Below are 24,506 nucleotides of genomic sequence, written 5' to 3' on the forward strand. Positions count from 1 at the left end.
ATGGGAATTGTAGTCCAAAAACAGTTGGAGAACCAAGTCTGGAAAACCCTGCTTAAGCTATAATGCCCCATTAATCAGTAGTCACTTTGGCTGTCCCTGAACTCAGACTGAGAATGCGATATGGAAGGGGTTAAAAAGAAAAACTCTACTGCAGCCAACACACATCCAAGCACATGGTGTTACTTAAGCCTTGCATCAGAAATATAAACCACAAAACGTTTTAATATAAAATGTATTAGCAACATCCTTTGACCGCTAAAGCTTATTTTAAAACCTTCATCTTTGTTCTTTTACGACTGACTAGAATTTGCTTTCAAGCTCTTAGCTGGGTCAGGAAACAAAGATGTGATGTTTAAAAACTAACTCCTGTGAAAGCAAGGCTGAAATATTTCACAGAACAGGCAGCTAGCCAAATCAAAGTGACCATAACATCATCTCGAAAAGCATTCAGGTGGGACAGCTCAAGCTCAGGTACAGCCAATGAAAGATGACTTCATCAATAAAAGATACCCTATTGTCCTGAGATGTGAAGCTGAGGCAGATCAAATTTTTAACACACTTATAGCGAAGGGTCACAGAAATGGAAGGCTGAATCTGTCAGCTTGGTTTCTCTCAGTTTCTTATTTTTCCAATCTTAAATCCAGCCCTTCATTTGCACAGTAGTTTGCAATTTATTTATTTATTTTTTTAAAAAGTTCTCATAAAAACACATCAGCTATTTTTTCCTGATACACACATCTTTGCAAAGTAATTTCCTGACATATATGTTAGATTCATGCATTTTTATGTACACTCTACCCTAGTATAAGCACTTCTGTGCACGTTATGTGGGCAGAGAACTGCACCACAAAAATTCAGAGAAGTGTGAATCTCAAAGGATGGTTCTGTGTTTGGTTCATGTAATGTTTCAGAAAGTGGAAATTTGGCAGCTTCTTCTTTAAACGTGAACGGGATCAAATTTCTCCTCCATCCCTAGTCACAGAGAAGCTCCTTTCCCCCTTTGGCAATTTTCTGTATCTTCTTCAGGAAGCTATTGCTAGAGAAGCACCCACTTAAAAAGGCAGCACCGAGCCAAACACAGCTGGGCTGGAAGATGGCATTAATTCTCCACTGAGCTGCTGAAAATGTTATCCCTTGGCAAGGCAGCCCTTGGACAGCCTCCTTCCTAAACTGCAAATCAGCTTAAGGCCCGTTTTACGATTCAGGGCTGCGTGGCCAGGTGGAGCAGTTTCAAGGTTGTGTGGCAACTGAGCTTTCCTTCAACTGGTTAGAATTGGCATTTCCCTGCAACCTCCTGAGAACAGGTTACTAAAGAAGGAACACCACAAATTATATGCTCAAGTGTCTTTCCAGCCAAACCATTTCCCCATCTGGAAGCCTCTGGTCTTGACATAAACGACAATAGTTTCTTTCAATATTTTTTTTAAATTATGGATACTGCTGCATTCATCATCTGAGGCCCTTCTTCATGTGCCCCCTTCAAAGAAGGTGCAGAGGTTTGTTGACCTTTTCAGTGGTGGCCCTTTGCTTGTATAATATTTTCTCCAGGAAAGCACATCTGGTGCTACCGATGTCTCTTTTTAGCTGCCAGGCAAACATATCCTTATGTAACCAAGGCTTGTGGTTGTTAATTGGGAGGATAGATAGATTATGTCCGAGGCCTTTGTTTTACTCATTCTTCAAGTGGGGTAGGTAGGACTTATTCTTTTAAAAAGATATAGTTGGATAAGCATTCAAGTTTTTGTCTGTTGCTGATTTCCATATCTTTGCTACTCTATTTTAACAGCAAATTACTTTCAGGGGATAAAAACAAATAATCTATATGCAAAGAAAAGCATTATTAGACCCTCCGAGAGAATTTTATTTACTGGAACACCAATTCCAAGGAGCTCAGCCTCCTTCCATTTCCCCAGGCCCAGATACTGTAAATTCCCATTAATGTGGGTGTTCTGTGTCTCTTAACTGTCTTTTTAGGGGGGGGGGGGGGAGACAAAAAAAACCCTGCTGAATTGGAAGTCCCAAGATCTACAAGCTGGGGGAAGGACTATACAGTTGTACCTTGGTTCTTGAATGCCTTGGCACTCGTACGTTCTGGCTCCCGAACACCGCAAACCCGGAAGTGAGCATTCTGATTTGCGAACGTTCTTTGAAACCTGAACGTGCGACAAGGCTTTCGGGGCTTCCAGTTGGCTGGAGGTGGGCGTTCTGGTCTTTGTCAGTATAAATTAGATTCCTATGTCCGTAAAGCAGTCCTTTATTACAAACCACCAGGAATGGAATCCTATTTTAGTTTTAGTAGTAGAGCACTTATTTCACATGCTGAAGGCCCTATTCAACCCCTGACACCTCCAGGTGTAAATGCCACCAGTCTCAAATCCTGGAAAGCTACTGCAAACCAGTGTCGGCAATGAATGGACCAGTCCTCTGACTCAATAGCTTCCTATGTTCCTATCGCCACCCTTCTCTCTCCCACATCAAGACAACTCAATAACCCTAGGCTCAACGGAAAAGGTTTTACCCTTTTGCAGCTGAAATAATTTGCCAAAATGGCCTCATATTTTCACGACCTCTTCTTTCAGCGAACAATCAGAGCTAGTAATTTTGTCAAGAGGTTCAGGTAAGAACCATCTGAAAGCTCCTTGACTTTGGGGCTTTGCCTCGGGGTTAAAAACTTATTTCAGATGACCCCAGGTCAGCAGACAGTAATTTGAGTTCCCACAATAAAATCAAACTACACAACATGTTCCTTTTCTTTTCCTTAGGACAATGCAGACTCTTTATTACATTTGTGATTACAACGTGCCTATAACAATGTTCTCTAACAGGCAAGCCTCGGGTCAAATGAGTCCCTTGATCAATTTATCAGAGGTCCCTGGTTGCTGCTGCGGATAGGCTATGTCTGAACACTATCTTTTATTCTCTCCATTTGGCTTGAACAATAGGCTGCCGGAGCACATTTGCTAAGGTGGTTGTTGTTGTTCTCTGTCTCCCACTCCTACCCCTTACTCTTGTGTGCATTTTGAACAATTTAGGGAAAGAGGAAACTGGTGCTCTGCTTGAAGTGAAATTATGAATTCACACACGCACGCACACACACGCAAACAATTTGCAAAGTAACTAAGGGTGTATGGTTGGGAAAATGAAATGCTTACATTTAAAGCACTTTGATGCAACTTTAAACTGCCACGATTTCCCCCAAAGTATTCTGGAAGCTGAAGTTTTTTAAGGTTGCTGAGAGTTCTTAGGAGACCCCCTACTCCCCTCACAGAGCTACAATTCCCAGAATTCCCTGGGATGAGGGATTGATATTTAAAAAGCAAGAGAGAGGCAGAGAGAGAATGTACAACATCAGCCCTCAGTAGACTCTGCCACAACAGGCAGTAAGAGGCCAAAGGTTGGCATGAAAAAAGAAATATTTGACTGCTGGCAAAAAGGAAAAAGAGAGAGAAAAATCATAGCCAGACACTGGAGAGACCTGTCAGGAGTCAGCATGGACCAATGGTATCAAATATTATGGGAAACAGCCTTATTAGAAAAACTAACCAATAAACTGAAACTGACACAGGGATAAATAGAAGACGACGCCTTCACCCTGGTATGGCTCCCCTTTATCACATACACAGCCCAACATGACAATGACAAGAATCCGCCAACAGCATATGAATCAATATGGCTAACCTGATTCAAACACACACACACACACCCCACTCACACATGAAAACAAAGTTCACCACAGCCAGTCACAAACAAACAACCACAACCTAGGCCAACCCCAGCCTCTCTCACCACCAAAGGAACACAAGTGAATAGTGAAGAGAACCCGCATAAACGATGCTGACACAAAACCCCACACATACATTAAGTAGAATAGAAACATTCCCACCTCACCCCACTCACCATGCCCCCTCTTTCCCCCTTTTCTTCCTAATGTAACACTAATGTCTCAACAAATGAAACTGATCTGTAGAAAACGTAACTTGAAAAAAGAGACATTGCGCATACTTTTGTAAACAAAGAAATCTTTAATAAAAAAGATGTAAAAAAGAAAGAAAAAAGAGAGGAGGACAGGCAAGCTTTTCCACTGAGTTCCACAATCTGGAAGCAGTCATAGAGAAGGCCCTGTCTGGTGTTATCACCAAATGTGTCTGTGAAGCTGATGGGACCAAGAGAAAGGCCTCCTCAAAAGATCACAAAGTATGGGAGTCTTTCTATAGATTCTGTTTAGACACTGTGACTAAGAGCTGCTGAAAGATCCCCTCCCTCTTCCATGAATTTGTCTAGTCCTCTGTTAAAGCCATCTAACCTCGTAGCCACCACCATATCTCGAGTTTGCACCTATGTTGGCCAGATACAAAAGGGAGCAGGGCTCCTGCACCTTTAATAGCTGAACACCTGCTGAAACACCCTCTGGTGGCGCTGTGAGTTAAACCACAGAGCCTAGGACTTGCCGATCAGAAGGTCGGCGGTTCAAATCTCCGTGACGGGGTGAGCTCCCGTTGCTCGGTCCCAGCTCCTGCCAACCTAGCAGTTCGAAAGCACGTCAAAGTGCAAGTAGATAAATAGGTGCCGCTCCAGCGGGAAGGTAAACGGCATTTCTGTGCGCTGCTCTGGTTCGCCAGAAGCGGCTTAGTCATGCTGGCCACATGACCCAGAAGCTGTACGCCAGCTCCCTCGGCCAATAAAGCGAGATGAGCGCCGCAACCCCAGAGTCAGTCACGACTGGACCTAATGGTCAGGGGTCCCTTTACCTTTACACAACTATATGAAAGGGGCAGGCTCCCTGTCCTCTTCTTCACCTGCCTATGCTAGTGGTGGATTCCAGCTGCCTATGTTGTGTGAAGAACTGCTTCCTTCCACCATCCTCTTCCTCCACCACCATGTTAGCCAAGGGGCAGCTGAAGAAGATGGAGCAGCTGTTGGTGGATGGGCCATGGCACAGTGAGCATTTCTTGAGTGTGAAAGTGCTGCTGGACCTCCTGGTTGGCTTCCGCACCGAGTTTAGCCGTGACTCGCCGTTCCAGAGGGACAAGCTCGTCTTGGACTTTCTTGGAATGCACCTCCTGATTACCGAGAGTGATATGGGTGAGTTCCTTATCAAGGACGCCAGGGCAGGTAATTGTGATGCTTAGATCATTTTTTAGTTGTTGCTTTATTAGTAGTGTTTTATAGATTGTAATTGTCTGGTTAATTGTTGGATTTGTTAATTGTTTTATATGTGTATTTGTGATGTTATATTTTGTTTTAGTATGTAATAGTTATTTATTGCTTGTAAGCCACTTTGGGATTTGTTTGAATGAAAAGCTGAATATAAATGCAATAAATCAAATAAAACTCAAACCGGTTATCAATCACACACTCACTCTCACTCACACATACACACTAGGTCAAACTGTGTGTATATGGGGAGAGTAACTATACCCAGTCACCCAACTTTAGGAGGCAAACACTGGGGCGTTCCCCAGGGACTGCATCTACCCATCTCAGGGCTGAACTGAGGCTTCTACTGTTTGCAGCCAGAATTGATTCAGTATACTTTAGTACTGGCACAGATTTAATGATCTGGAGGACCACAATCTTACTCAGCTTTGTAGGTTGGAGCAATTGAAGCTTGGAAGTTGAGCACCTACATTTCAAGATGCACTAAGGATTTATAATCTTTGAACAGGAAAACGTCTGCCTATTAGTCCACATACTTTTAGGAACTGGGATTTTTTTTTATCACAATGCTAATCAACATGGAACATCCATTGTTAATGCTCTTTTTTCTATTTGGTACCCCCAAATCAAAATTAATTATTCTGTGCCCCAATATTTTGAGACTATGACCTTTACCCAGCTTTGACAGCTTTGACAGATCTTAGGTTCCAGCAGATGCCCTCAGTATATCTGGATGGGAGATACCTTGGAAACATCTGTGTACTTTACAATACTATGTTTATTTTTGGAGGCTCACTTCATTGTGGGGTTGAGATGGCATTCTGATTCTTTTCCAACTCTTTGGGCTGTATGATCTACATATATGTTGCAAGGGATTGCAGTTCAATCTGCAAAATTAGTTAACAAATCTCTTACTCCAAAGGATTAATGCAAAAGCACACAATACAATTCAAGGCACTCAGGCACTAGCCTTTCTAATGCCTGCTGTGCTGTCAGCAATTTTCATATGAAAATTGGCTGAAGCATCAATGCAAGAAATAACCCACACCATAGTTGATAATGGTCTCCTATCTCCTAATCTTCTGCCAATACTCCACACATATAAATGAGTAAAAACTTATTTTATTCTTTGGAGGGGTGTGTGTGTCATTTTGCAAAGGAAGTTGCACACGGGCAAAATATCCCAACAATTAGAAATAATTATTGCAATATAGATATAGTTCTTTACCTTTGTAGGACATCACAGTCTTCTGATTCTTATGCTTTTAAGCTCAAGGTGACTGGCAATGTTACACAAACCAGCTTTTTATTGTGACTTGTTTGCTGGGTCAAACCTCACATTCAGCATTTTGAAGTTCTTTTTAAAAACACTGCTATGCCCTTTAAAAACTATAGTGAAAAAGAACGATGCCTGTTATCCAGAAGGCACTGGAGATATGGGCATGTCTTCACTCCTAGTGTTTATACTTCCAAAGATAACCGATTTAATTTATTGCTTTGTCCCTTGAGGAACATTTTGTAACTGGAACCCGCACCAGCAAGGCCTATGTGTAATCTAATTAACATGGTGTCTGCATTAATTAACCTTCTGTCTTGCTGACTTGAAAGGCCACAGACATGAGTAGGTAAACTGTAGTCTAGCGATCTTAACTCAGATTTCCCTTTTGTTTCTTACTCTAAACACCTAAAACCTGATTTATTTCCACCCCAGATGGCACCAAACTTTGCTTCCAGCCTTTTAAGCACTGGGAGAGCAACTAGAGCCAGGGGTTGCCAACCTTTGGGAGACTGTGGACACATGCACAAAGCAGATGAATGGTTATGGGCACCACATGAGTGCCACAATTACCCTCCCTCCATTATAACCTCCCTGAAATTGCACCTGCACTGCAATTAGGTTTTAGAAAAGCTTTCTATGGGCTACAAAAGGCTTATTCCATGTCCAATTTAAGCAGGTGTGAGGCACTGTGGTTGCCAGGTAAGAAATCTGTGGGCCGACGTGTGGCTGTGAGTGTCATGTGACCTGTGAGCTGCAAGCAGTGGTCAAATAGCCTTAAAGTGTCTAAATTCTGGTGTTGGCTAGCTAAGGTAATGTAATGCACTTGTTTTCTAGAATTAATACAATGCTATGCCCGTTAAATTCCAAAGCCAGAGATGCTCAGCGTCAATCAGATCATTTCTGCCATTTAAGTAAAACAAGGATTGAGAACACTTCATGCTTTTAAACCTGAAAGTTTAAGCTTTCCTCTCTCTGCACCCCCATCTGTGAATAGAAGCTGCAATTCGATGTTTTGCTAGCAAAGAAGCCGTCTAGGGTCCTCCTCGCTTTCCTTATCTGTTGGCACAGAACAGCAGTGCCTTCAGAAGAAGACCAGGAGAACTTCAAAGGAAGAAAAAGAGTAACTCAAAGACTGGCAGTAGAAAATGAAACTTTGCTTAAAACTGCCTGTTGCCATGGTGTTGCACATGCAGATAAGAACATGTTTCTGCAAACCAATGAAAATGTATGCATGAGCTGTCCACACGTTTTGTTACCCAGTTACACTGCTTGAAAGAGATCGTTCACGAGTTAGTCAGAAGTTACAAAAGCGTCTTGAATTTTGTATTCTCAGCCCAGCTTTTTGGAGCGATCCTCTGGGCCGCTCATGCAGATTCATGAATAAAAATGAGTTCCTTCCATGCGCTGTATGTCTTCATTTGGCCTGGAGACCTGGGGTGAACTAAAACCCCTTTTGCAGAGTAACAGGACTAGGACCTGGGAGATCAGGGTTCAAATCCCCACTCAGTCATGAAGCTCACTGGGTGACCTTGGGCCAGTCACAACCTCTTAACCAACCTCACAGGGTCATCGTAGGGATTAACTGAGGGGGAGTGTGTGAACCATGTATTACTTGGAGGAAAAGGTGGGATATAAATGCAGGAAACAAGCTCTTCTGCTTACCAACTTAAGAAAGCTGGAGGGGCCAGACAGATGGAGATGTCAGTCGCCAAGCTGACATCCAGAGATCTCCACATGATCGCAATTGGACCCACAAGAAACGCGCCTGGCAGCTGGGGAATTTCGAACACTGCTCAGAATGTTCCATTTCTGGATTTTCTGCAGGCTGCTACCACTTTTACTATCAGCAGGCGGAATGGGGAGCTCAGGGCCAGCGGAGTGACTTTAGCCTGGCAGAGCTCTTCTAGGTGGGATGAAAGGAGACCACCATATCCAAACTCCCACAACCCTAAAGCTTGGTGCAATAAACCGAGATATCAATGAGCTTGCACCCTAAGATAGCTACCCCTCTGGGAACAGCAAGTTCTAATCTATTACTTGCAGCCTGAATTGAGATACAGTGGTACCTCAGGTTACATACGCTTCAGGTTACAGATTCCGCTAACCCAGAAATAGGACCTCGGGTTAAGAACTCTGCTTCAGGATGAGAACGAATTAAGTACTTAACCCGAGGTACCACTGTAATGGGTTTTTAGCCCACTACTGTTGTTAAATAGCTTACCAACACTAGAATGTATGTGCTACCACAGTCACTGATATGGGATTGGTCGCTGTAATTGTTTTACATACATTTATGCTCTAATACAGTTGTTACAGTCTGTAATTTTTGCAGTTTATTCCACTCTCCCCCCCCCCTCCTGTGCATATATATATACCTGCCAACTTAGACAGATAACACTTATTTATTTCCCAAAATGGATTGTAATAAAACCAGGCTAGATCAAAGCGGTTTACAAAACGAATAAAACAATAAAATTATCAGTAAAAATGAAACAGAAAAACAACCATTTAAGATATTCAAAAAGTAATCAAAATCAGTGATAACGCGAACCCTAGATTAAAGCTCATGTCAATATTCAACGTTTATCAAGCATCTGATGAAACAGACTCTAGTCCTTAAAAGCTTTATACTGTACTATAATAAATTTGTTGCTGATGCCACAAGATTGTTGTTCTGACACGAATGTTTCTAACTCGAAGCTAAACATTTGCTCAACAAGCAAGCATCTTCACCCTCATGAATCCTTCTTGTTCTGAGAGTCTTGGAGGGGAGTGTTGTGACTCCCCCTCTCTCCAATGGTTTCAGCTGGTTTCCAGGCCTTCCTCCTTCACACAGAAGAGGGTTTGGAGAGCTGACTTTGCTTAACAAATAGCCCAGAGGCATCATCTCCCCACTGCCCTTGTGGTGACAAGTAACCTTGCTAGAAAACCTTGCACATGAAAAACAGAGGGTGCGGGTTGTTGTTTTTTTAACCTAAAAGATGTCCTGGAATCAAGAGATGTGCTTAGTCAAGCTGTGTGTATTCTCAACAGTTCATGTAAACCATCCATCAGTTAGCAGTATGAAAATTGGCTCCCTGAAGAATCACAGTTCTGGAAATGGAAATGCATGGAGGAGGAGGAGAAAGAGGAGGGGTGTGGGGTGTGAGGGAAGTGGGAATACAGTAGTATTGCCTCAAGCTGCATTTTGCAACGCAAGCACCACTGAGCGCTGGAAAACAAGCCTCTCTTTTGTACGCTTCTGTGAGAAAACCCAGCAGAGTCAGACCCACATCATTAAAAGGCTTTAAACAAGAGCTGGCTAGGACCATCTCTCTCTTCCTCTCTAGCTCATGATGTGCCAGTTCAGACGTACGGAACCACTGCTTTTCCTCACAGGACTGTGTGTGTGTGTGCGCGCGCACACACACGCGGGGAAAAAGGGATCACTGGTCAGGAACAGATGTACTGTTTGTTCTCTTTACACAGTGAGAAAGGAGATTTATTCTCTCTCAGGGGCACTCTCACCATGGTGGTAATATCCTTTCCCCCAAATATAACTTTACGCAGGAAGGATGGGAGGGTCACTCGCTGCCACAGTGGCTGGGAACCTGTGGCCCTCCAGATATTGCAGGGCTGGGCTGCAACTCCCATCGAGCCTGATGGGAGTTGGAGCCCAACATCTGGAGGGCCTCTGATTGTGCTGGTCCCGGGGGGGAAGGTACTATTACCGTAGCCAACGTTCAGTCCTGAGTCACTAGCCTGGTAGAAGTTCACAAGATGAGACGCGAGGTCCGAAACAGGGAGCCGGGCGGGGTCAGGAACACTCAAAGATCAGAAGCAGGAAGCCGGGCAGGAAACAGGAACACTGGAAGGTCCGAAACAGGGAGCCGGGCGGGAACAGGAAGACTGGAAGTGCAGGTCTAGGTCCGGGTAAGAGCAGGTACTCCACAACGACGTTGCTCCCGCAACCTGGGACCGGGCTGACTGACCTTTATCTTCTCTAAGGCCAGGGGCGGTCCTGGCCCCCAGGAGCCCCGCCTTTCCTGGCCTTAAGGCGAGCACTCCTCCTGGGAGAAACCAGTTCCCTTCGCCTCTCTGCCCTAAGCCTCTGCAGTTCAGGAGAGGCCGAAGGGTTACTGGGCCCCAGGGAAGGTTCACCTGTAGACACTGAGTCCTCAAGCACCTCTGGGGCCAGAATGGTTTCACCTGGTGCCTGCTCCTGAGGATCTGGCACAGGTGCAGGCTCCTCAGAATCTAGGCCTTGCCCCAGTTCAGCCGGCCCTGGAAGCGGGGACTCCTGTGCCGGCTGGGATTCCTCCGGTTCACTCTCAGAATCGGAATCCCAGGCCATCACACTGGTGATCTTGCTGGTGATTCCTGGCATGACCTAAAGTGGGTCACAGCAGCAGCACTGCCACCACATTTGTTTGTTTTATTTTAACATAATGTAAGGTAAAGGTAAAGGAACCCCTGATCATTAGGTCCAGTCATGACCGACTCTGGGGTTGCGGCGCTCATCTCGCTTTATTGGCCGCCGAATGAGCTGGCGTACAGCTTCCAGGTCATGTGGCCAGCATGACTAAGCCACTTCTGGCGAACCAGAGCAGTGCACGGAAACACCGTTTATCTTCCCGCCAGAGTGGTACCTATTTATCTACTTGCACTTTGATGTGCTTTTGAACTGCTAGGTTGGCAGGAGCAGGGACCGTGCAACGGGAGCTCACCCCGTCGCGGGGATTCGATCCGCCGACCTTCTGATCGGCAATTCCTAGGCTCTGTGTCCCTTAACATAATGTATATGCTGTTTAATTTTAAGAAAACCTCTAAGCATTTCCCAACAAGATAAATTACCGTAAAACTTAGAAATTCTCGATTAAAAAAACAGGTATTTACAAACATTCAAAAGATGGTTAAGATTACATATAAATACAGAGAGTATTTGTTCATTTGTGTATGTATAGATATCTAGTTACATGGCTCAACCTTGTTTATTTTATTAAAATAGTTCATAATTGTCTGGCATATTACAGAAAAAATTAAAAAGATGGTTAAGATCAACAATGTGGAACACCATAAAAATATATAGTGTAAGCTTTAAAAGCGGTTCTTTAAATACATGTTTTATATTGTAAACTGCCCTGGGATCTTCAGATGAAGTGCAATATAGAAATTTAACAACAACAACATTTGGGCTAAAGGTACATCTGGAGTGACAAGGTTGAGGGCTCCTGCCTTAGATCAGGGGTGGCTAATAGCAGCCACTGCATCAAGCTGCATAAGAGGAAGGAAGGAAGAGAGACACAGGGTCAATGTTAGCTCTGCTAAAAAGCTGTTCTTCTCCCTCCCGCAATTGCCACCTGCCAGCGGTCATTATAGCATCAGGCTGCAACAGAGGAGGGAGAGAAGGGATGTAGGGCTACTCTGTCAGACCAGAAATTGCCTCCTCTCCTTAACTTAAGAAACGACTGCTAGAACAGGCCAGTGGCCCATCCAGTTCAGCATCTCACATATGTTCACGGGACGCTCACAAGTGGAGCCTGAGCTCAACAACACCCTCCTGCAGCTTCCAGCATTGCCATTCCAAAGCATACCACCTCCAACTGTGGAGTGGAACAGATCCATCCGGGTCAGTGTCATCCTCCATGAATTTGTCTCAAGCCCTCACTTACTTGCAATAAGGAAATTGGTGGGGAAATGCACTGCAACGTGTTTGTTGCAACATTGTCTGATACTTCCAGGAAATGGGTGGATTGCATTCAGAAGCACCATCTCTCTCAACCTGACCTACCTCACAAGGTTGTTATGAGGACAAAATGGAAGAGAGAGAGAGAGAGAGAGCATGCCACTTTGAGTTCCTTGGAGGAAAGGTGGAATACAAATGTAATAATAATAAATAAATAATTGAATCTTTAGTGAGGCTTTATACTTTTGCTGCATTATATTTGAATGCTGTGTGTTGCCCCGATTCTTCAAGGAAAAATATTGATTCAGCAATAATAACATAGCCCACCCCCCCCGAAAACAGGGCATATAAAAAACCAGATTTACATAAGCAAATACTAATCATTGCAAAGTTGGCATTCCAAGCATATAAAACAAAAATATTTAAAATAAATATATCGTGATTGGGATTCTAAGATAGAAAGATTAGTAAGCAACCCCCCACCACCACAGAATTGTTAACTGGGTGGTGTTAATTCTGTCCTTAACAGCAGACTAAAAACATGACTTTAAAAATCTAACTGGCTAAATTAAAAAACAAAATAAAAAACAAAAATCAGTTGGATTAACGCCAACATAAAAGGCAGGGAAGGAACGACCAGTCAAGCCTCACTTGAGAATCTGTTCCATCATTAGAGAAAGAATCCTTTCTTAACAACTGTGGTCAAGACACATCAGGGCAACTCAAGGCATCGGAGTGGATGGAAGGTGGCACTTCAGAAACCTGTAGGCCATATGCCCCCCCACCCCCACTTCCTTCAAGAGCACATTTTAATCCACTGTGAACCAGAGTAGATTGTAACGCAGCCTCTCTTTTCTTAAAGGTTTCCACAAATGGATGCACCACAGTTCAATGGGCTAAAGAATGCTGCTGCCAGCACTTTGCTTATAGCCGCTGCACAGCTGAATGTAAGTGAAAAGGTTCAGAAGGCAGGAGGAGAGGGAGAGAGGGAGGCAGAGAAAAGAAACCTCAGACTATTATTCTCCCTCCCCCCCCACCCTAAACACTATCATTATTTTTAATCCCATCCTATAATTTGTGGTTGCAGTTGACACAGATCTTTTGAATGCTTGAGGTTAATAATACTGCCACAGCACACAGTCCTGGACGGTTCCCAATAGCTTCCTGTCCTCAAGAGAGCACTTTCAGCTGCAGTATCGCAGCTCCACAGCTAGATTTTAATTTTTTTTGGCGTAGTATCTTAAGGTTCACCAGGAAGCAGAGAACACAGAACAACCCTATTTATTATTTAATCGCTTATTGCATCTATGCTCCAAGAAGTGGGGTGTTGCTTAGCAACGAAGAAGAGTGGCATGAGCTTCACTGAGGGAGTACCTGTTTTGACTGGCTGCGTACTTTTAAGGGAGTTTTTTTCTGAGTGTTTCAGTTGAATGCCGCTGTTCCTTTCTCAAATTATACACTGTTATTGTTCCATCTGCATTATATTTGAAGAACTTTGCTAACAATACGAATTCTGGGCGTTTGCACAGATGCACTGTGATATCACTATGGGTCAACCCCTTGCAGTCATGCAGAAGATGGAGTAGGCTTGTTCTGTGTCGCTCCAAAAAGCAAGACAAAGAACTAACGGATGAAAAATGTAGAGAAGCAGATTTTGTTGTAGCATTAGGAGAAGCTCCCTAATAGTCTCTTACTATAGTCTCAGGAAGTGGTGGGTTCTCCTTTGCTGGAAGTATTTAAGCAGAAGTGGACTGCCATCTGTTAGGGTCAGTGCAACTGAATCCTGCATTGAGAATTCAGGTTAAATCAGATGGCCTCCAAGATCCCTTCCAAGGCTATGATTCTATAACATATACAGTCAACTGGCACTGATCATGCCCTTAATGGGAGAAGCCATAACTCAGTGGTACAGCACATGGCTTTCATGAAGAAGGTTCCGTGTTTTGTTGTTGGAATGGGATTAATGGAAAACACATTCTGCCCAGAGAACTGCTGCAAGAGTAGTAGGCCATACTGGGCTAGATGGTCAAATAGTCCAACCTTGTCTAAGGCAGCTGCTTATATGGAACTATATACCGTATTTTTCGCTCTGTAAGACGCACCAGACCACAAGATGCACCTAGTTTTTGGAGGAGGAAAACAAGAAAAACATATTCTGAATCTCAGAAGCCAGAACAGCAAGAGGGATCGCTGCGCAGTGAAAGCAGCAACCCCTCTTGCTGTTCTGGCTTCTGGGATAGCTGCGCAGCCTGCATTCGCTCCATAAGACGCAAACACATTTCCCCTTACTTTTTAGGAGGGGAAAAGTGAGTCTTATAGAGCAAAAAATACGGTACCTAACTGTAAAACTCGTTGTTGTTTTTAAGGCTGTAAGAATTGTCCAATTTGATGCCTGACAGATGTTTTCAACTACAACTCTCATCATCCCCCATCTGTGTAAGTAGTGGTCAGGGATGATGGGAGTTGTGGTCCAAACTTTATGGAGGGGACCAGGATGGGAGATATTTAAAAAATGATCAAGTAGATGCATTCCTAGCAGGAAAATTCTGTTAGGCTTCAGTTGTTGCCAAGTTTAAAGGACTGAGTGTGTTTCGTACAAGCTTTTCCAGTTAACTCAGAACTACTGTAATTACTAGAGAGAACACAAAGGGCCTCTACATTTATAAGCAAGCTAATTTCTTCCATGTCAACTACTGAACAGCTGAACATCATGGTGCAGCATCTTCCTGCAAAACAAGCCAGACCTATTCAATGATAACTTCTTGTTTATTTTGTGTTTTCTTATTATCTGAGGCCAACGTGACATAACAGAAGGTGCCTGCCTTTTCCTCCCAAATAAAGAAAAGATTTTGCATACAACAAAGAGGGTGGGGGGAAACTGCAAGGCTGGTGTACTGAGTTTGCCAATTAAATCCAAGGGAAGGAGAGAGTCTGAGATACAATTACGGCTTTCTGTAAATTACTTCATGTAATTAAATCTGCTTCCCTAAATTACAAACCATTTAGCTCTTCTTTTATAATAATGTAAGCAATGACCAACAACAACCTTTTTATGGAGCCTGATGTCATAAAAGTTGTTAGCAACAAAATTTTCTGTCTCCTCATTTCAAAGCAGTCATTGTAATGAGATCCATTTTATGTCTACACAGAGAGCTGCTCCGAGGATGAGAGGGAGAGAGAGCACTTTGTTCTTCAAGACACTGCTCTAGGGCTGGGACCGTATTTGATGAACCATGGCCTGTTTGGAGTTTGCTACTGATCAGCTAATGAGCAGGCACGGGTGTTAAAGGTGTTTTGCAAAAGAGGTTTCGTCAAAAGGAAGCTTTTATTTTATTTTATTTTTGTGCAGTGTAACAGAGGTTCAACAACTCTTCTCTCCTCCTATTCACAAAATTGATGGCTCACAATTTTGAATTGAATCTGGAAGGGCCATATCTCAGTAGCACAGCATGTGGTTTGCATGAATAACACCCCAGTGTCAATCTCTGACCACTCCATGTAAAAGCGTCAGGTAACAGGTGATGAGAAAGACCTGTATCTGCCCAAGACCTTGGCATAAACACTACTGGACTATGGCTGTACACACCCTATACCTTTAAAGCATATCTGAAGCATATTTACCACCCACAAAGAATTATGGGCATTGTAGTTTGTTAAGGTTTGCTGGGAATTTTAACTCTCTGAGGGAAAAAATAATGTGCACAGACATTTTTTGAGTGTCAATGTGCTTCAAAAGTGTGCACTGAAGGTATATAGCGTGTGCACGTGGCTACAAAGTTCACTGGGCAGCCTTGGAAGTCCCAGGCTGTGTACACACCATTCATTTAAAGCACATGACTTTACCCAAAGAATTTTGGGAACTGTAGCTACAATTCTCAGCACTCTTAACAAACTACAGTTCCCAAGGATGCTTTGGAGAAAGTCATGTGTCTGGGTTTGGGCACTGGGCGGGTCGAGGTTTTCTTTTAAACCCCCAGAAACAAACAACCAAATCCTATGCACACTTTCCTGGGGGTAAGCTCCTCTGAATCATAGGTCCTTTTTCACCCAAGTAAAAATGCTCATTTGCAAGGTCCTCAAACTGTAGTTAATTTGCAAAGTTCTGGGGCTTTCATTCCAATTGGAATCAAAGCATTTTAGGGTTGGAACAGACAGTCCCATTCGCTGCTCAGCATGTGTTCAACAACAAAGAGCAAATACATTAAAAAAGGATGAAGAGGGTGCGCCTCAGATTATTGGAGGTGGCAGCTATCAATGTCCTTGTCAGGTTGCATGGCGGGGTAATCTGTGTGGACATTTTCTGTTTTACCTCAGGCAGAAAAATGTATTGGGCTGGTCTGGGCTGTGGCTGTGGGTCCTCCATTATAAGGGAGCACAGGACACAAATGGACTTCTCAGTAAACATATGTAAGATTGTGCTGTTCACTGGATTATACAGTGGCGGGTACAAAAGAGACCTGATATTGCACCAAAGGTTATTGGGGTAAAGTCAACACAGCTGCTCTCCCTTCTGATTATTTTTTTTAAAGCTAGCAATTATTCAGGCCTGTCTAGAACTAGAACTCAGGTATGAGAAAGGATGCCTGACAGATGGGGCCCTACCTTTCAAATTTCCCAACTCCCTCTTCTAACCTGACAGGAGGCGCTAGGCCCAGAAGGGGTTGCTTAGCAACCATGCTACTCTCTAGCATGGGGGAAATGGATGTGGTAGGCCCAGATGTGTAGCAGGGAGAACTCTTAGCCCCTGAAATGCCATCTCCAGAAGCAAACAGCTATGGGTTTTCACAGAGATAGATAGAGGGGGTGACGACAAATTAAAACAATGAAAGTGGGGGGAGGTGGCAGGATAGTTTCTCAGAAAAAAATTGAAAATAATAGAGCCTGTACATTTTGCCTCATAGCTCAAGTTCTAGAAAATATTCTTTTTAAAAAAGAAAGAAAGAAAGCCACCCCCATAATGGACACCAATGCAAACAGCCCCTTTCTCCCTAGAAAACCTGTACCTGCTGCTATTCCTCCCAATGTTGCTGTCCCACCCCTTCAAACAAATGCTTAAATGAGGAAGAACCATGTATTTAGCAAGCCGGGAATCGCTTGCTTCTTTTTTTCGCATAGACGTGCCGCAGAGCTGTGTGCTCAGGGCTGGCAGTAAGAAGCTTTAACACACCAGGATAAGCTCTGTTAAAATGACAGGGTTTCCCCCTTACTCGGTTGTTTTCTAACTCCCTCCCTGCTGCCACCGCCGCGCCGTGCCCAACAGTTCCCCTGCACTTTGTATTCTGCTTTCGGCATCAAAATGCCTAACCGGGACTTAAAGCAGATTTTTAAATTAGTTCCTGACAGTGCAAACAGATTGCTATTGATTGAAATGAGCCTTATTTTAGTTCTTTAGATGAGCGGCCCTAATGACTAAATACTGTATTGCCCATTTCAACACTTTGTGCTGCGGCTCCCCAGTGGTTTCTTAGGCAGCTGCGAATTCTCTGTGCCTTGCAGATTACTAGGAACGAACAGGAGAGAGCCATCTGTGACTTCAGAGCATGTGGCAGCGGCTTTCAGGCTGAGCTAAGAACTTAACAATGGAGAACACCACCCTCCTCGACCCCTCTGAAACAGGCACATTGCTGGGTGCCATTTTGAAAGCTCTGAACTCACATGTCCAAAGTCCGTTTTAGGAGCCTAATCCAGCCTGCCAGTCGGTTTAATCCGGCCCCCGTGGGAGTTTATTTCCTGGGTAAAATCCTTTTTAAAAATCCCTCAACAACAACTTCAATCCTAAAAAAAAACCCTCAACAACTTTGGGGTAAAATCATAAAAAAGCTCAACAACTTCAAGCCTAAAAAAAACTTTGGTTGGCCCTTTACTCGGCCCTCACGGCCCTTCACTTCATCAAATCTGTCCCTCTTTGAAAAAAGTTTGGACACCACTGCAACCAAATAGGACTATACATTTTCTTGAATGAAACTCACAGGACTAACAAATTTGCTATGGCATAACCTTTTGTGGGCTACTCGCCCCACTTCATCAGATGCAATTTGCTAGTCTTTAAAGCAGGGGGTCACCAACGGAGTGCCTATGGGAGCAATGGGGCCCTGGAAGTCTTCCCCTGGAGTACACAAAGTCCCCGAGGTCCTGTCTCTGCCCCCTTGGTCAGGAGGTGCTTACAGAAGTTGTCTTTTTCTCCACTGAAAAGTACATAGGGCTGAAGGAGGAAGTTGGAACAACACTATTTCCCACTTCCTCTTTCCTCCATTCCGCTTGCCTTTACATTTAAGCTGAACTTCGCTAGCTTAGCCAGGACTTTCTTTCCTGCCGGGCTGCATTTACAGTTCTATATGGGATGCTTAACTGCAGGAGGAGCAGTCAAGGAGAAGCGAAAAGGGCAGAGAGGGTGCCAGCAGCAGCTGCATGTTTCTCAAATCAGGCAGATCTCTGAACTGAGAGGGAGAAAGCTAGTCTGAGATTTGCCTCCGCCGGCTTGCTTGCTGTTTTTAAAGGGTGCTTCTGGGTGAAAACCAACCAGGTGGAAAACCCGCTTTAAAAACATGTAAGAAAAACCCCATCGGCAAGCCTGATGAAGTTCTGCTGTATATATAAAGCAAGTGGGATCTGCAACAAAATGTTGCAGTGTCAAGTACTGTTTATGTAAAAATAGAGAGCAGTTTATCTTCAGCTTTCTTTATCAGCGGTTGTAACCACCATTTTCCACATGCCCAATGCCCCAGAATGAGGCCTAGGTTTAGGGCTGGCTGGTTCCCATTGAGACTGGTAGGGCCGAAGGGAAAGAGAACAAGGTCACAATTGTAAAATTGTGCATGTAAAAGGCATTTAAACCACATTGCTTTTCTCAAAGAATCTTGGCAACTGTAGTTCGTTGGGGATGGTGAGAATTGGAGCTCCGTGAGGCAGTAAACTACAGTTCCCATGATTCTTTGGAGGAAGCTATGTGCTTTAATGGTGTGTTAACTGTACTTTAAATGTATGGTGTGGTGTTGGCAGAGCCAATTAATTTTAGTTTGGTCTCCATCCTCTTCCCCAATGAGTTCAAGAAGGGCAATGCTGAAACAAAGGGAGATCTGCCTACCACCAGCTTGTGGCCCCTGGAAAGTTGCCCAGAAGGGAATGTGGCCCCCGCAGGCTATGTGTGTAAAAATATTTCTGTGAGACAAAAGGCATTTGCAGTCCAGGTCTGTACCTCTTTCCTTCCTTTGCTCCTTTCCCCACCTCTTCCTATTAATTGTTTTTTAAAATATACTAATTAAAAATAAAAAAGTAAAAATATCTCCCCCACCCCCACTCACCAGTTTCTATACGGACAGATAAGGTGGAGAATTTCTGGAGGCTATTTTAGCCCAGCTTTTCTCTCTTATCAGGGACAGCAAGCGAGGAAACCTTTGCTGTTAGCAATACAAATGCTGCTGCTGCAGCAGCCATGGAACTATCAAGCTGATGACTGAGCACCAAGTTCCCCCTGCAAACATCCCAGATGAGCAGCTGTAAGTGATAAATGGCCTGCCACCCCCCTGGTGCTTTTCTCTCTTCACCTCCTTAGCTTTGAACAAACATGTTAGTTCAAGCAAAGGCTGCTGGGGCAGCCCCCATTGTGTATGACTGGCAGGCTAGACTACTGCCATCTCAGGAGTTTGTTAAATGCATTGTCAAATTTTGAATGCATGGGGGAAACGGCTGGAGGCCTCCAGCAGGGAGGGGAGAGGGGGAACAGCCCAAATCGGTATGCCTCTCACATTCTCCAGCACTCCTTGCCTCTCTCTCTCTCTCTTTACAGCTCTAAATTCGCTGCCAGGCACCACACAGGAGAAAGCCAAATCACAGAAAGCATACGAAAATTGTGTTTGTAAACCACACCACACACACGCTCACATCTGTCGGGGCGTTGCAGTTGCACCCAGCAGTGCAGATACTGCTTTGAGCAGGTTGTTGGACTCAACCGCTTCTAAGTAGGGATGGGCAAACCAGTCAGGTTTGGTTTCTCTGTTTCTTATTTTTCCATTCTTAAGTTTGGATTCCCCACATTTCCACACCGATTCGAATTCTTTAAATTAAAACAAAGACGTGAAAATCCAGCAGCATTTTACTGCAAACTTTTCCTGATAATAATTGTATGCAATTTTGCCTAATCACATATTTGCAAAGAGGTTCCCCTCTGTAAAATGCATTTTTAAACATTAGTTTCACTAATGTAGACATTTTGTACACATTGCATGGCTAGAGAACTGCATTCCAAGATTTAGAGAAACACAAATTTTGAGGGGTGGCTGTGTTTTGATTTGTGTATGGTTTTGGAAGGTATGGATTAGCTAGGCTTGCCTTTAAATGTCAAGTGAATCATATTTGTCCCACATCCCTACCAGCAAGTTCCCACAGGTTATATCCAACATGCAGTTGAACCCACGGAGGAGGGCATCTTGTCAAAGAACCCTCCAAAATTGGGAGATGCCCTTCTTGTGATGATGCCCACAAGGGAGAAGGCAAGCCATTTCCCTCAAAGCATCTAAGGTGGCCCTGAGGACAATCTTTAAAACTTAATCTAACCATGACCTGGTTCCCTATGTTTCTAAAATTTGAGGGACAGCCAAAGAAGCAGAATGCAGAAAGAATTAGGAATTCTACTTACACTTTAGATGAATAATTTTTCTTCACAGCACCGGAAAAATGTACATATACATACATTACACACAGATGTACATATACATTATGTGTGTGTGTTTATGTCCATGTGTTAGTTTTTTGCTTAAAATACCCTGTCGCTTTGAGTTGCAGTGGTAAAAAAAGTGACCAATAAATTTAACAAATAAAAACAATAAAGTTCTGATCAGAGTAGACCTGTTGAAATTGAGGAACGTAAGTCAGCTATGTTTATTAACTGCAACAGGACTGTTCTGAGTAGGATACAAACCTATTGTATTACAAAATATTCATACCCTGCCCTTCCATTCTTCCTTCCCCCACAACAAAAGCAACATTTTCCCAGGAGTGCTTACAACAATAAAAAAACCATAATTTCAAGAGGGGTAATAATATAAAAAAGAGCAACCATAAGCAATCATAATCAAGGCATAAGAAAAAACCCCCAGTAAAACCACTAGATGTGTGGGCAACTTGTAACTAGACACAGGAGACTGACAATTAAAATAACTCAGAAAATGACATGGGAGAAGATAAAAGGCAAGCCTCTGGAACACCACCACCAAGAAGGCCCTTTACCATAAGGAGGGCCACTGACAAAAATCTCAACTCAAAGGCAGGCTAAACTATCAAATATCCTAGTCCCAAACTGTGAAGAGCTACAAAGATACGCACCAGCTGCCTGAATTGGTCCTGAAATGAACCAGGAGACAGTGCAGATGCTTCAGTTTCCTTCCTAGAATCTGACTCCACTTTATTGCATTGGCAACTACCTACAGTCTGGTTCTCCACAGGCAGTAAGAAATATTTGGTGGATTTCACATTTGGAACATTGAAAGCCATAGCCAGGCCACAAACACCACCAATTTTGTTAAAAGGTAAGCCACAAGAAACAACTGAGATAATTTGCGTCAGATATGTTCAGGTACACCAGTGAAACTAAGCCAGCAGAGAGACAAAATGGCAAATACCAAAATTGCCCCACCCCAACCCCATCCCACTTAATTCTTGAAATAAACACTTTTCTAAAGCAGGGTTGGGGGACTTATGGCACTCCAGATGATGTGGACTCTCAACTCCCATCAGCCCTAGTAAGCATGGATAATGGTCAGGGATAATGGGAGTTCTAGTTCAGCAATATCTGGGGACCCCAACCTGGGGAACGCAACTCAAACGAAACAAGCCAAAGCTCCGCAATTTCCCAGAGTGTGACACACCCACAAACATCTGTATGAATCTTAAGTCCAATGCAAATAATATTACATCCAAATAATATTAACAGCAGTAAGTCCAAAGCAAATAACAACAACATTAACACTTGCCTCCCCCCAAGTAACCACCTTCACCAAAGGTGGGAGATAACCTTTGTCCTACCTGCGTGTGGATTTTCAAGGGGATTTTCTTCTTCACCCTCTCCTTCCCTCGATCCGTCTCTCTCCCCGAACTCATGGCATCGTTATTGTGGCCATTTTCGCTTGGCTCAGCTGACACACAGTGTTCAGATTCTCTGGGTTTCTTTCCTGGATGTCTCTCCCATTTTTCCTTTCTCTCTTGTGGCTTCAATGACATGTCCTTCTGTAAAAAAAGGAGTAAATCAGAAAGAGGAAGTGAAAAAAAGGTATTTCATAAAACACTACTGGCTACTTTGCTTTCTCACTGTTTTAAGCTGGACCACTTGGCCCCCTATTACATTTAAAGCATGTATTTACATTTAAATATCTTGCTCTGCACTATTCGCCTCAAGCTGTGGCAACCAGAAATGAACACAGTATTCCAAATGTGTTGGTACCAAAGATTTGCATAACGGTGTTACGATATTGGCAACTTTACTTTCAATTCCTTTCCTAATGATTTCTCATATGGAATTTGTTCGGTGGACAACTGTTGGGGATGCTCTTGTTCTGGGTCTCCTGCATGGAGTAGAAAGCTAGTCTGCTTAGCCTACAAAACTACTCCAACTCTACAAAATTTCAGCCATAAAATATTGCTGCCATTGAAGAAGCATTGAGAAAGACACTGGAGAAGAGGAAGGAGCAAAGACAGAGACCAGAGTGATGCCTATATGTGACTGAAAATCAAAATGGCACCCTGGACCTCCTCCATATTCCCTTATTCACTGCAAGGTGAAGTACCTTGGTTGTCTGTACAACATGCAGCAAACAAAGAAAAAGCCATGATAAACCAGGAGCAGAGCCAGAAAACCATATGGAAGGAGTAGGGAACCCTTTTCAACTGGAGAGCATCATTCACTTCTAGGCAACCTTAAGAGGGCCAAGTACCAGTGGTGGGCCAGAAGCAAACATATAGGGAGCAACCCATGTTCATTTTACCTTTGTACTCAAATCTCTCCCTCCCTCCTGGGCAATCCAGAAGAATGGTCAGAGATCATTCTAATGAGGCAAAAGCACTCGAGGAGGGTAAAAAAGAGGCCCATTGAGGGGTGTGGCCTGGGGAATATCCAAGGGCCAGACAAAGCACCCTAGAGCAGTGTTTCCCAACCTTGGGCCTCCAGCTGTTTTTGGACTACAACTCCCATCATCCCTAGCTAGCAAGACCAGTGGTCAGGGATGATGGGAATTGTAGTTCAAAAACAGCTGGAGGCCCAAGGTTGGGAAACACTGCCCTAGAGGGCCACATTCAGCCTGAGGTTCCCCACCATAAGTCTTCCTAAGCCAATCTCAACACTCAACACCACATTGTATGAGCTCTCTTCAAACATAATAAAATAAAATATCATCAGAAACGCAAGAAGCTATTTAATATCTCATCTATGGAACAGAAGTAATGCTATTATCCACAACCTTATCCAGGAACAATGAGAGGATAGTGAACTGCCAAAGGTTGCAAACATTTTTATTTTTATTTTTTAAAGTACATTAAATGTTCTGCAATTGTCTTTTTGTCTCAGACACAACAGCGACATCTCTATTCAGCCTCTGTACAAACTGGAGGCTGCAACAGAAACTCATTTGTTCATTTCGTGCTCGCTTTTGCACTCTTTAAGTCCATGGAAACCTGAAAGCAAAGAACTGGGAACTAAGATGAAATGCCCTGCTGGCTGCACTATGCTATTTTCTCCCCCCCCCCCCCCAGTTTTTAATTAACAGATCGTTGCACGCATAAGGGGCCACATAGGTTCAGCACCAAAAAAAAAAAAAAAAAAAGAGGAAAAAAGAAGGCTTATTTATTTATTTAGGCAGGCACAGCAAAGCTATATACACACTGACATTTTAGAGCGGTTCATTATCACCTACAATGACATTTTATTTTGCTGCAAGCAGCTAATTCGTTTATGCAGCATCTGGTCATATAGCAAAGTGATTTTTTTGGCGAGGGAAACCCCATTCCTCTGCAAGCAAAGCACAGATATAGAAGGCATGGCAAGAACTGTTGTGCAACATGGCTATAAGCTATATAGATCATTTAGACTGCCCATGTATTTGTGTGCAGCATGACAACTTTGCAAACAGAACCAAATGACAACTGGTCAGTTGCAGCTACTCCTTATTGAATTGATGGTGGGGAACATCAGATCGAAAACCTGGGTGAGCTGTGAAGCTCCCTTGATGGCTCTAGGCGAGAAATTCTCTCTCAGTATGAGTTGCATTGGTCCTACCAGTCAGTGTTGTGTTGTGGTTAGAGAATGAGTGGCTGACCAGTGCCGTCTTACCCATAGGCGCTAGGGGTGCGGGGCACCCGGGCACCGGGCTCTCAGGGGTGCCAGGCCAAGAGTCCGAGGCCTGAAAGTTGAGTCCGGGG

General features: G+C 43.7%; 1 protein-coding gene across 26 annotated transcripts in view; it reads right to left on the bottom strand.

Annotated features, from left to right (window-relative positions):
• FBRSL1 (fibrosin like 1) overlaps window positions 1–24,506 on the bottom strand; it is a 792,934-nt gene that overhangs the window by 538,135 nt on the left and 230,293 nt on the right. For all 26 annotated transcript variants that reach the window (XM_077920111.1, XM_077920092.1, XM_077920106.1 and 23 more), the window contains one exon: window positions 22,122–22,322. In XM_077920111.1, the coding sequence (XP_077776237.1) occupies window positions 22,122–22,322 (201 nt within the window). The remainder of the gene's footprint in view (window positions 1–22,121; window positions 22,323–24,506) is intronic.

The sequence above is a fragment of the Podarcis muralis genome, chromosome 16 (assembly GCF_964188315.1).
Source record: "Podarcis muralis chromosome 16, rPodMur119.hap1.1, whole genome shotgun sequence".
NCBI lineage: Eukaryota > Metazoa > Chordata > Lepidosauria > Squamata > Lacertidae > Podarcis > Podarcis muralis.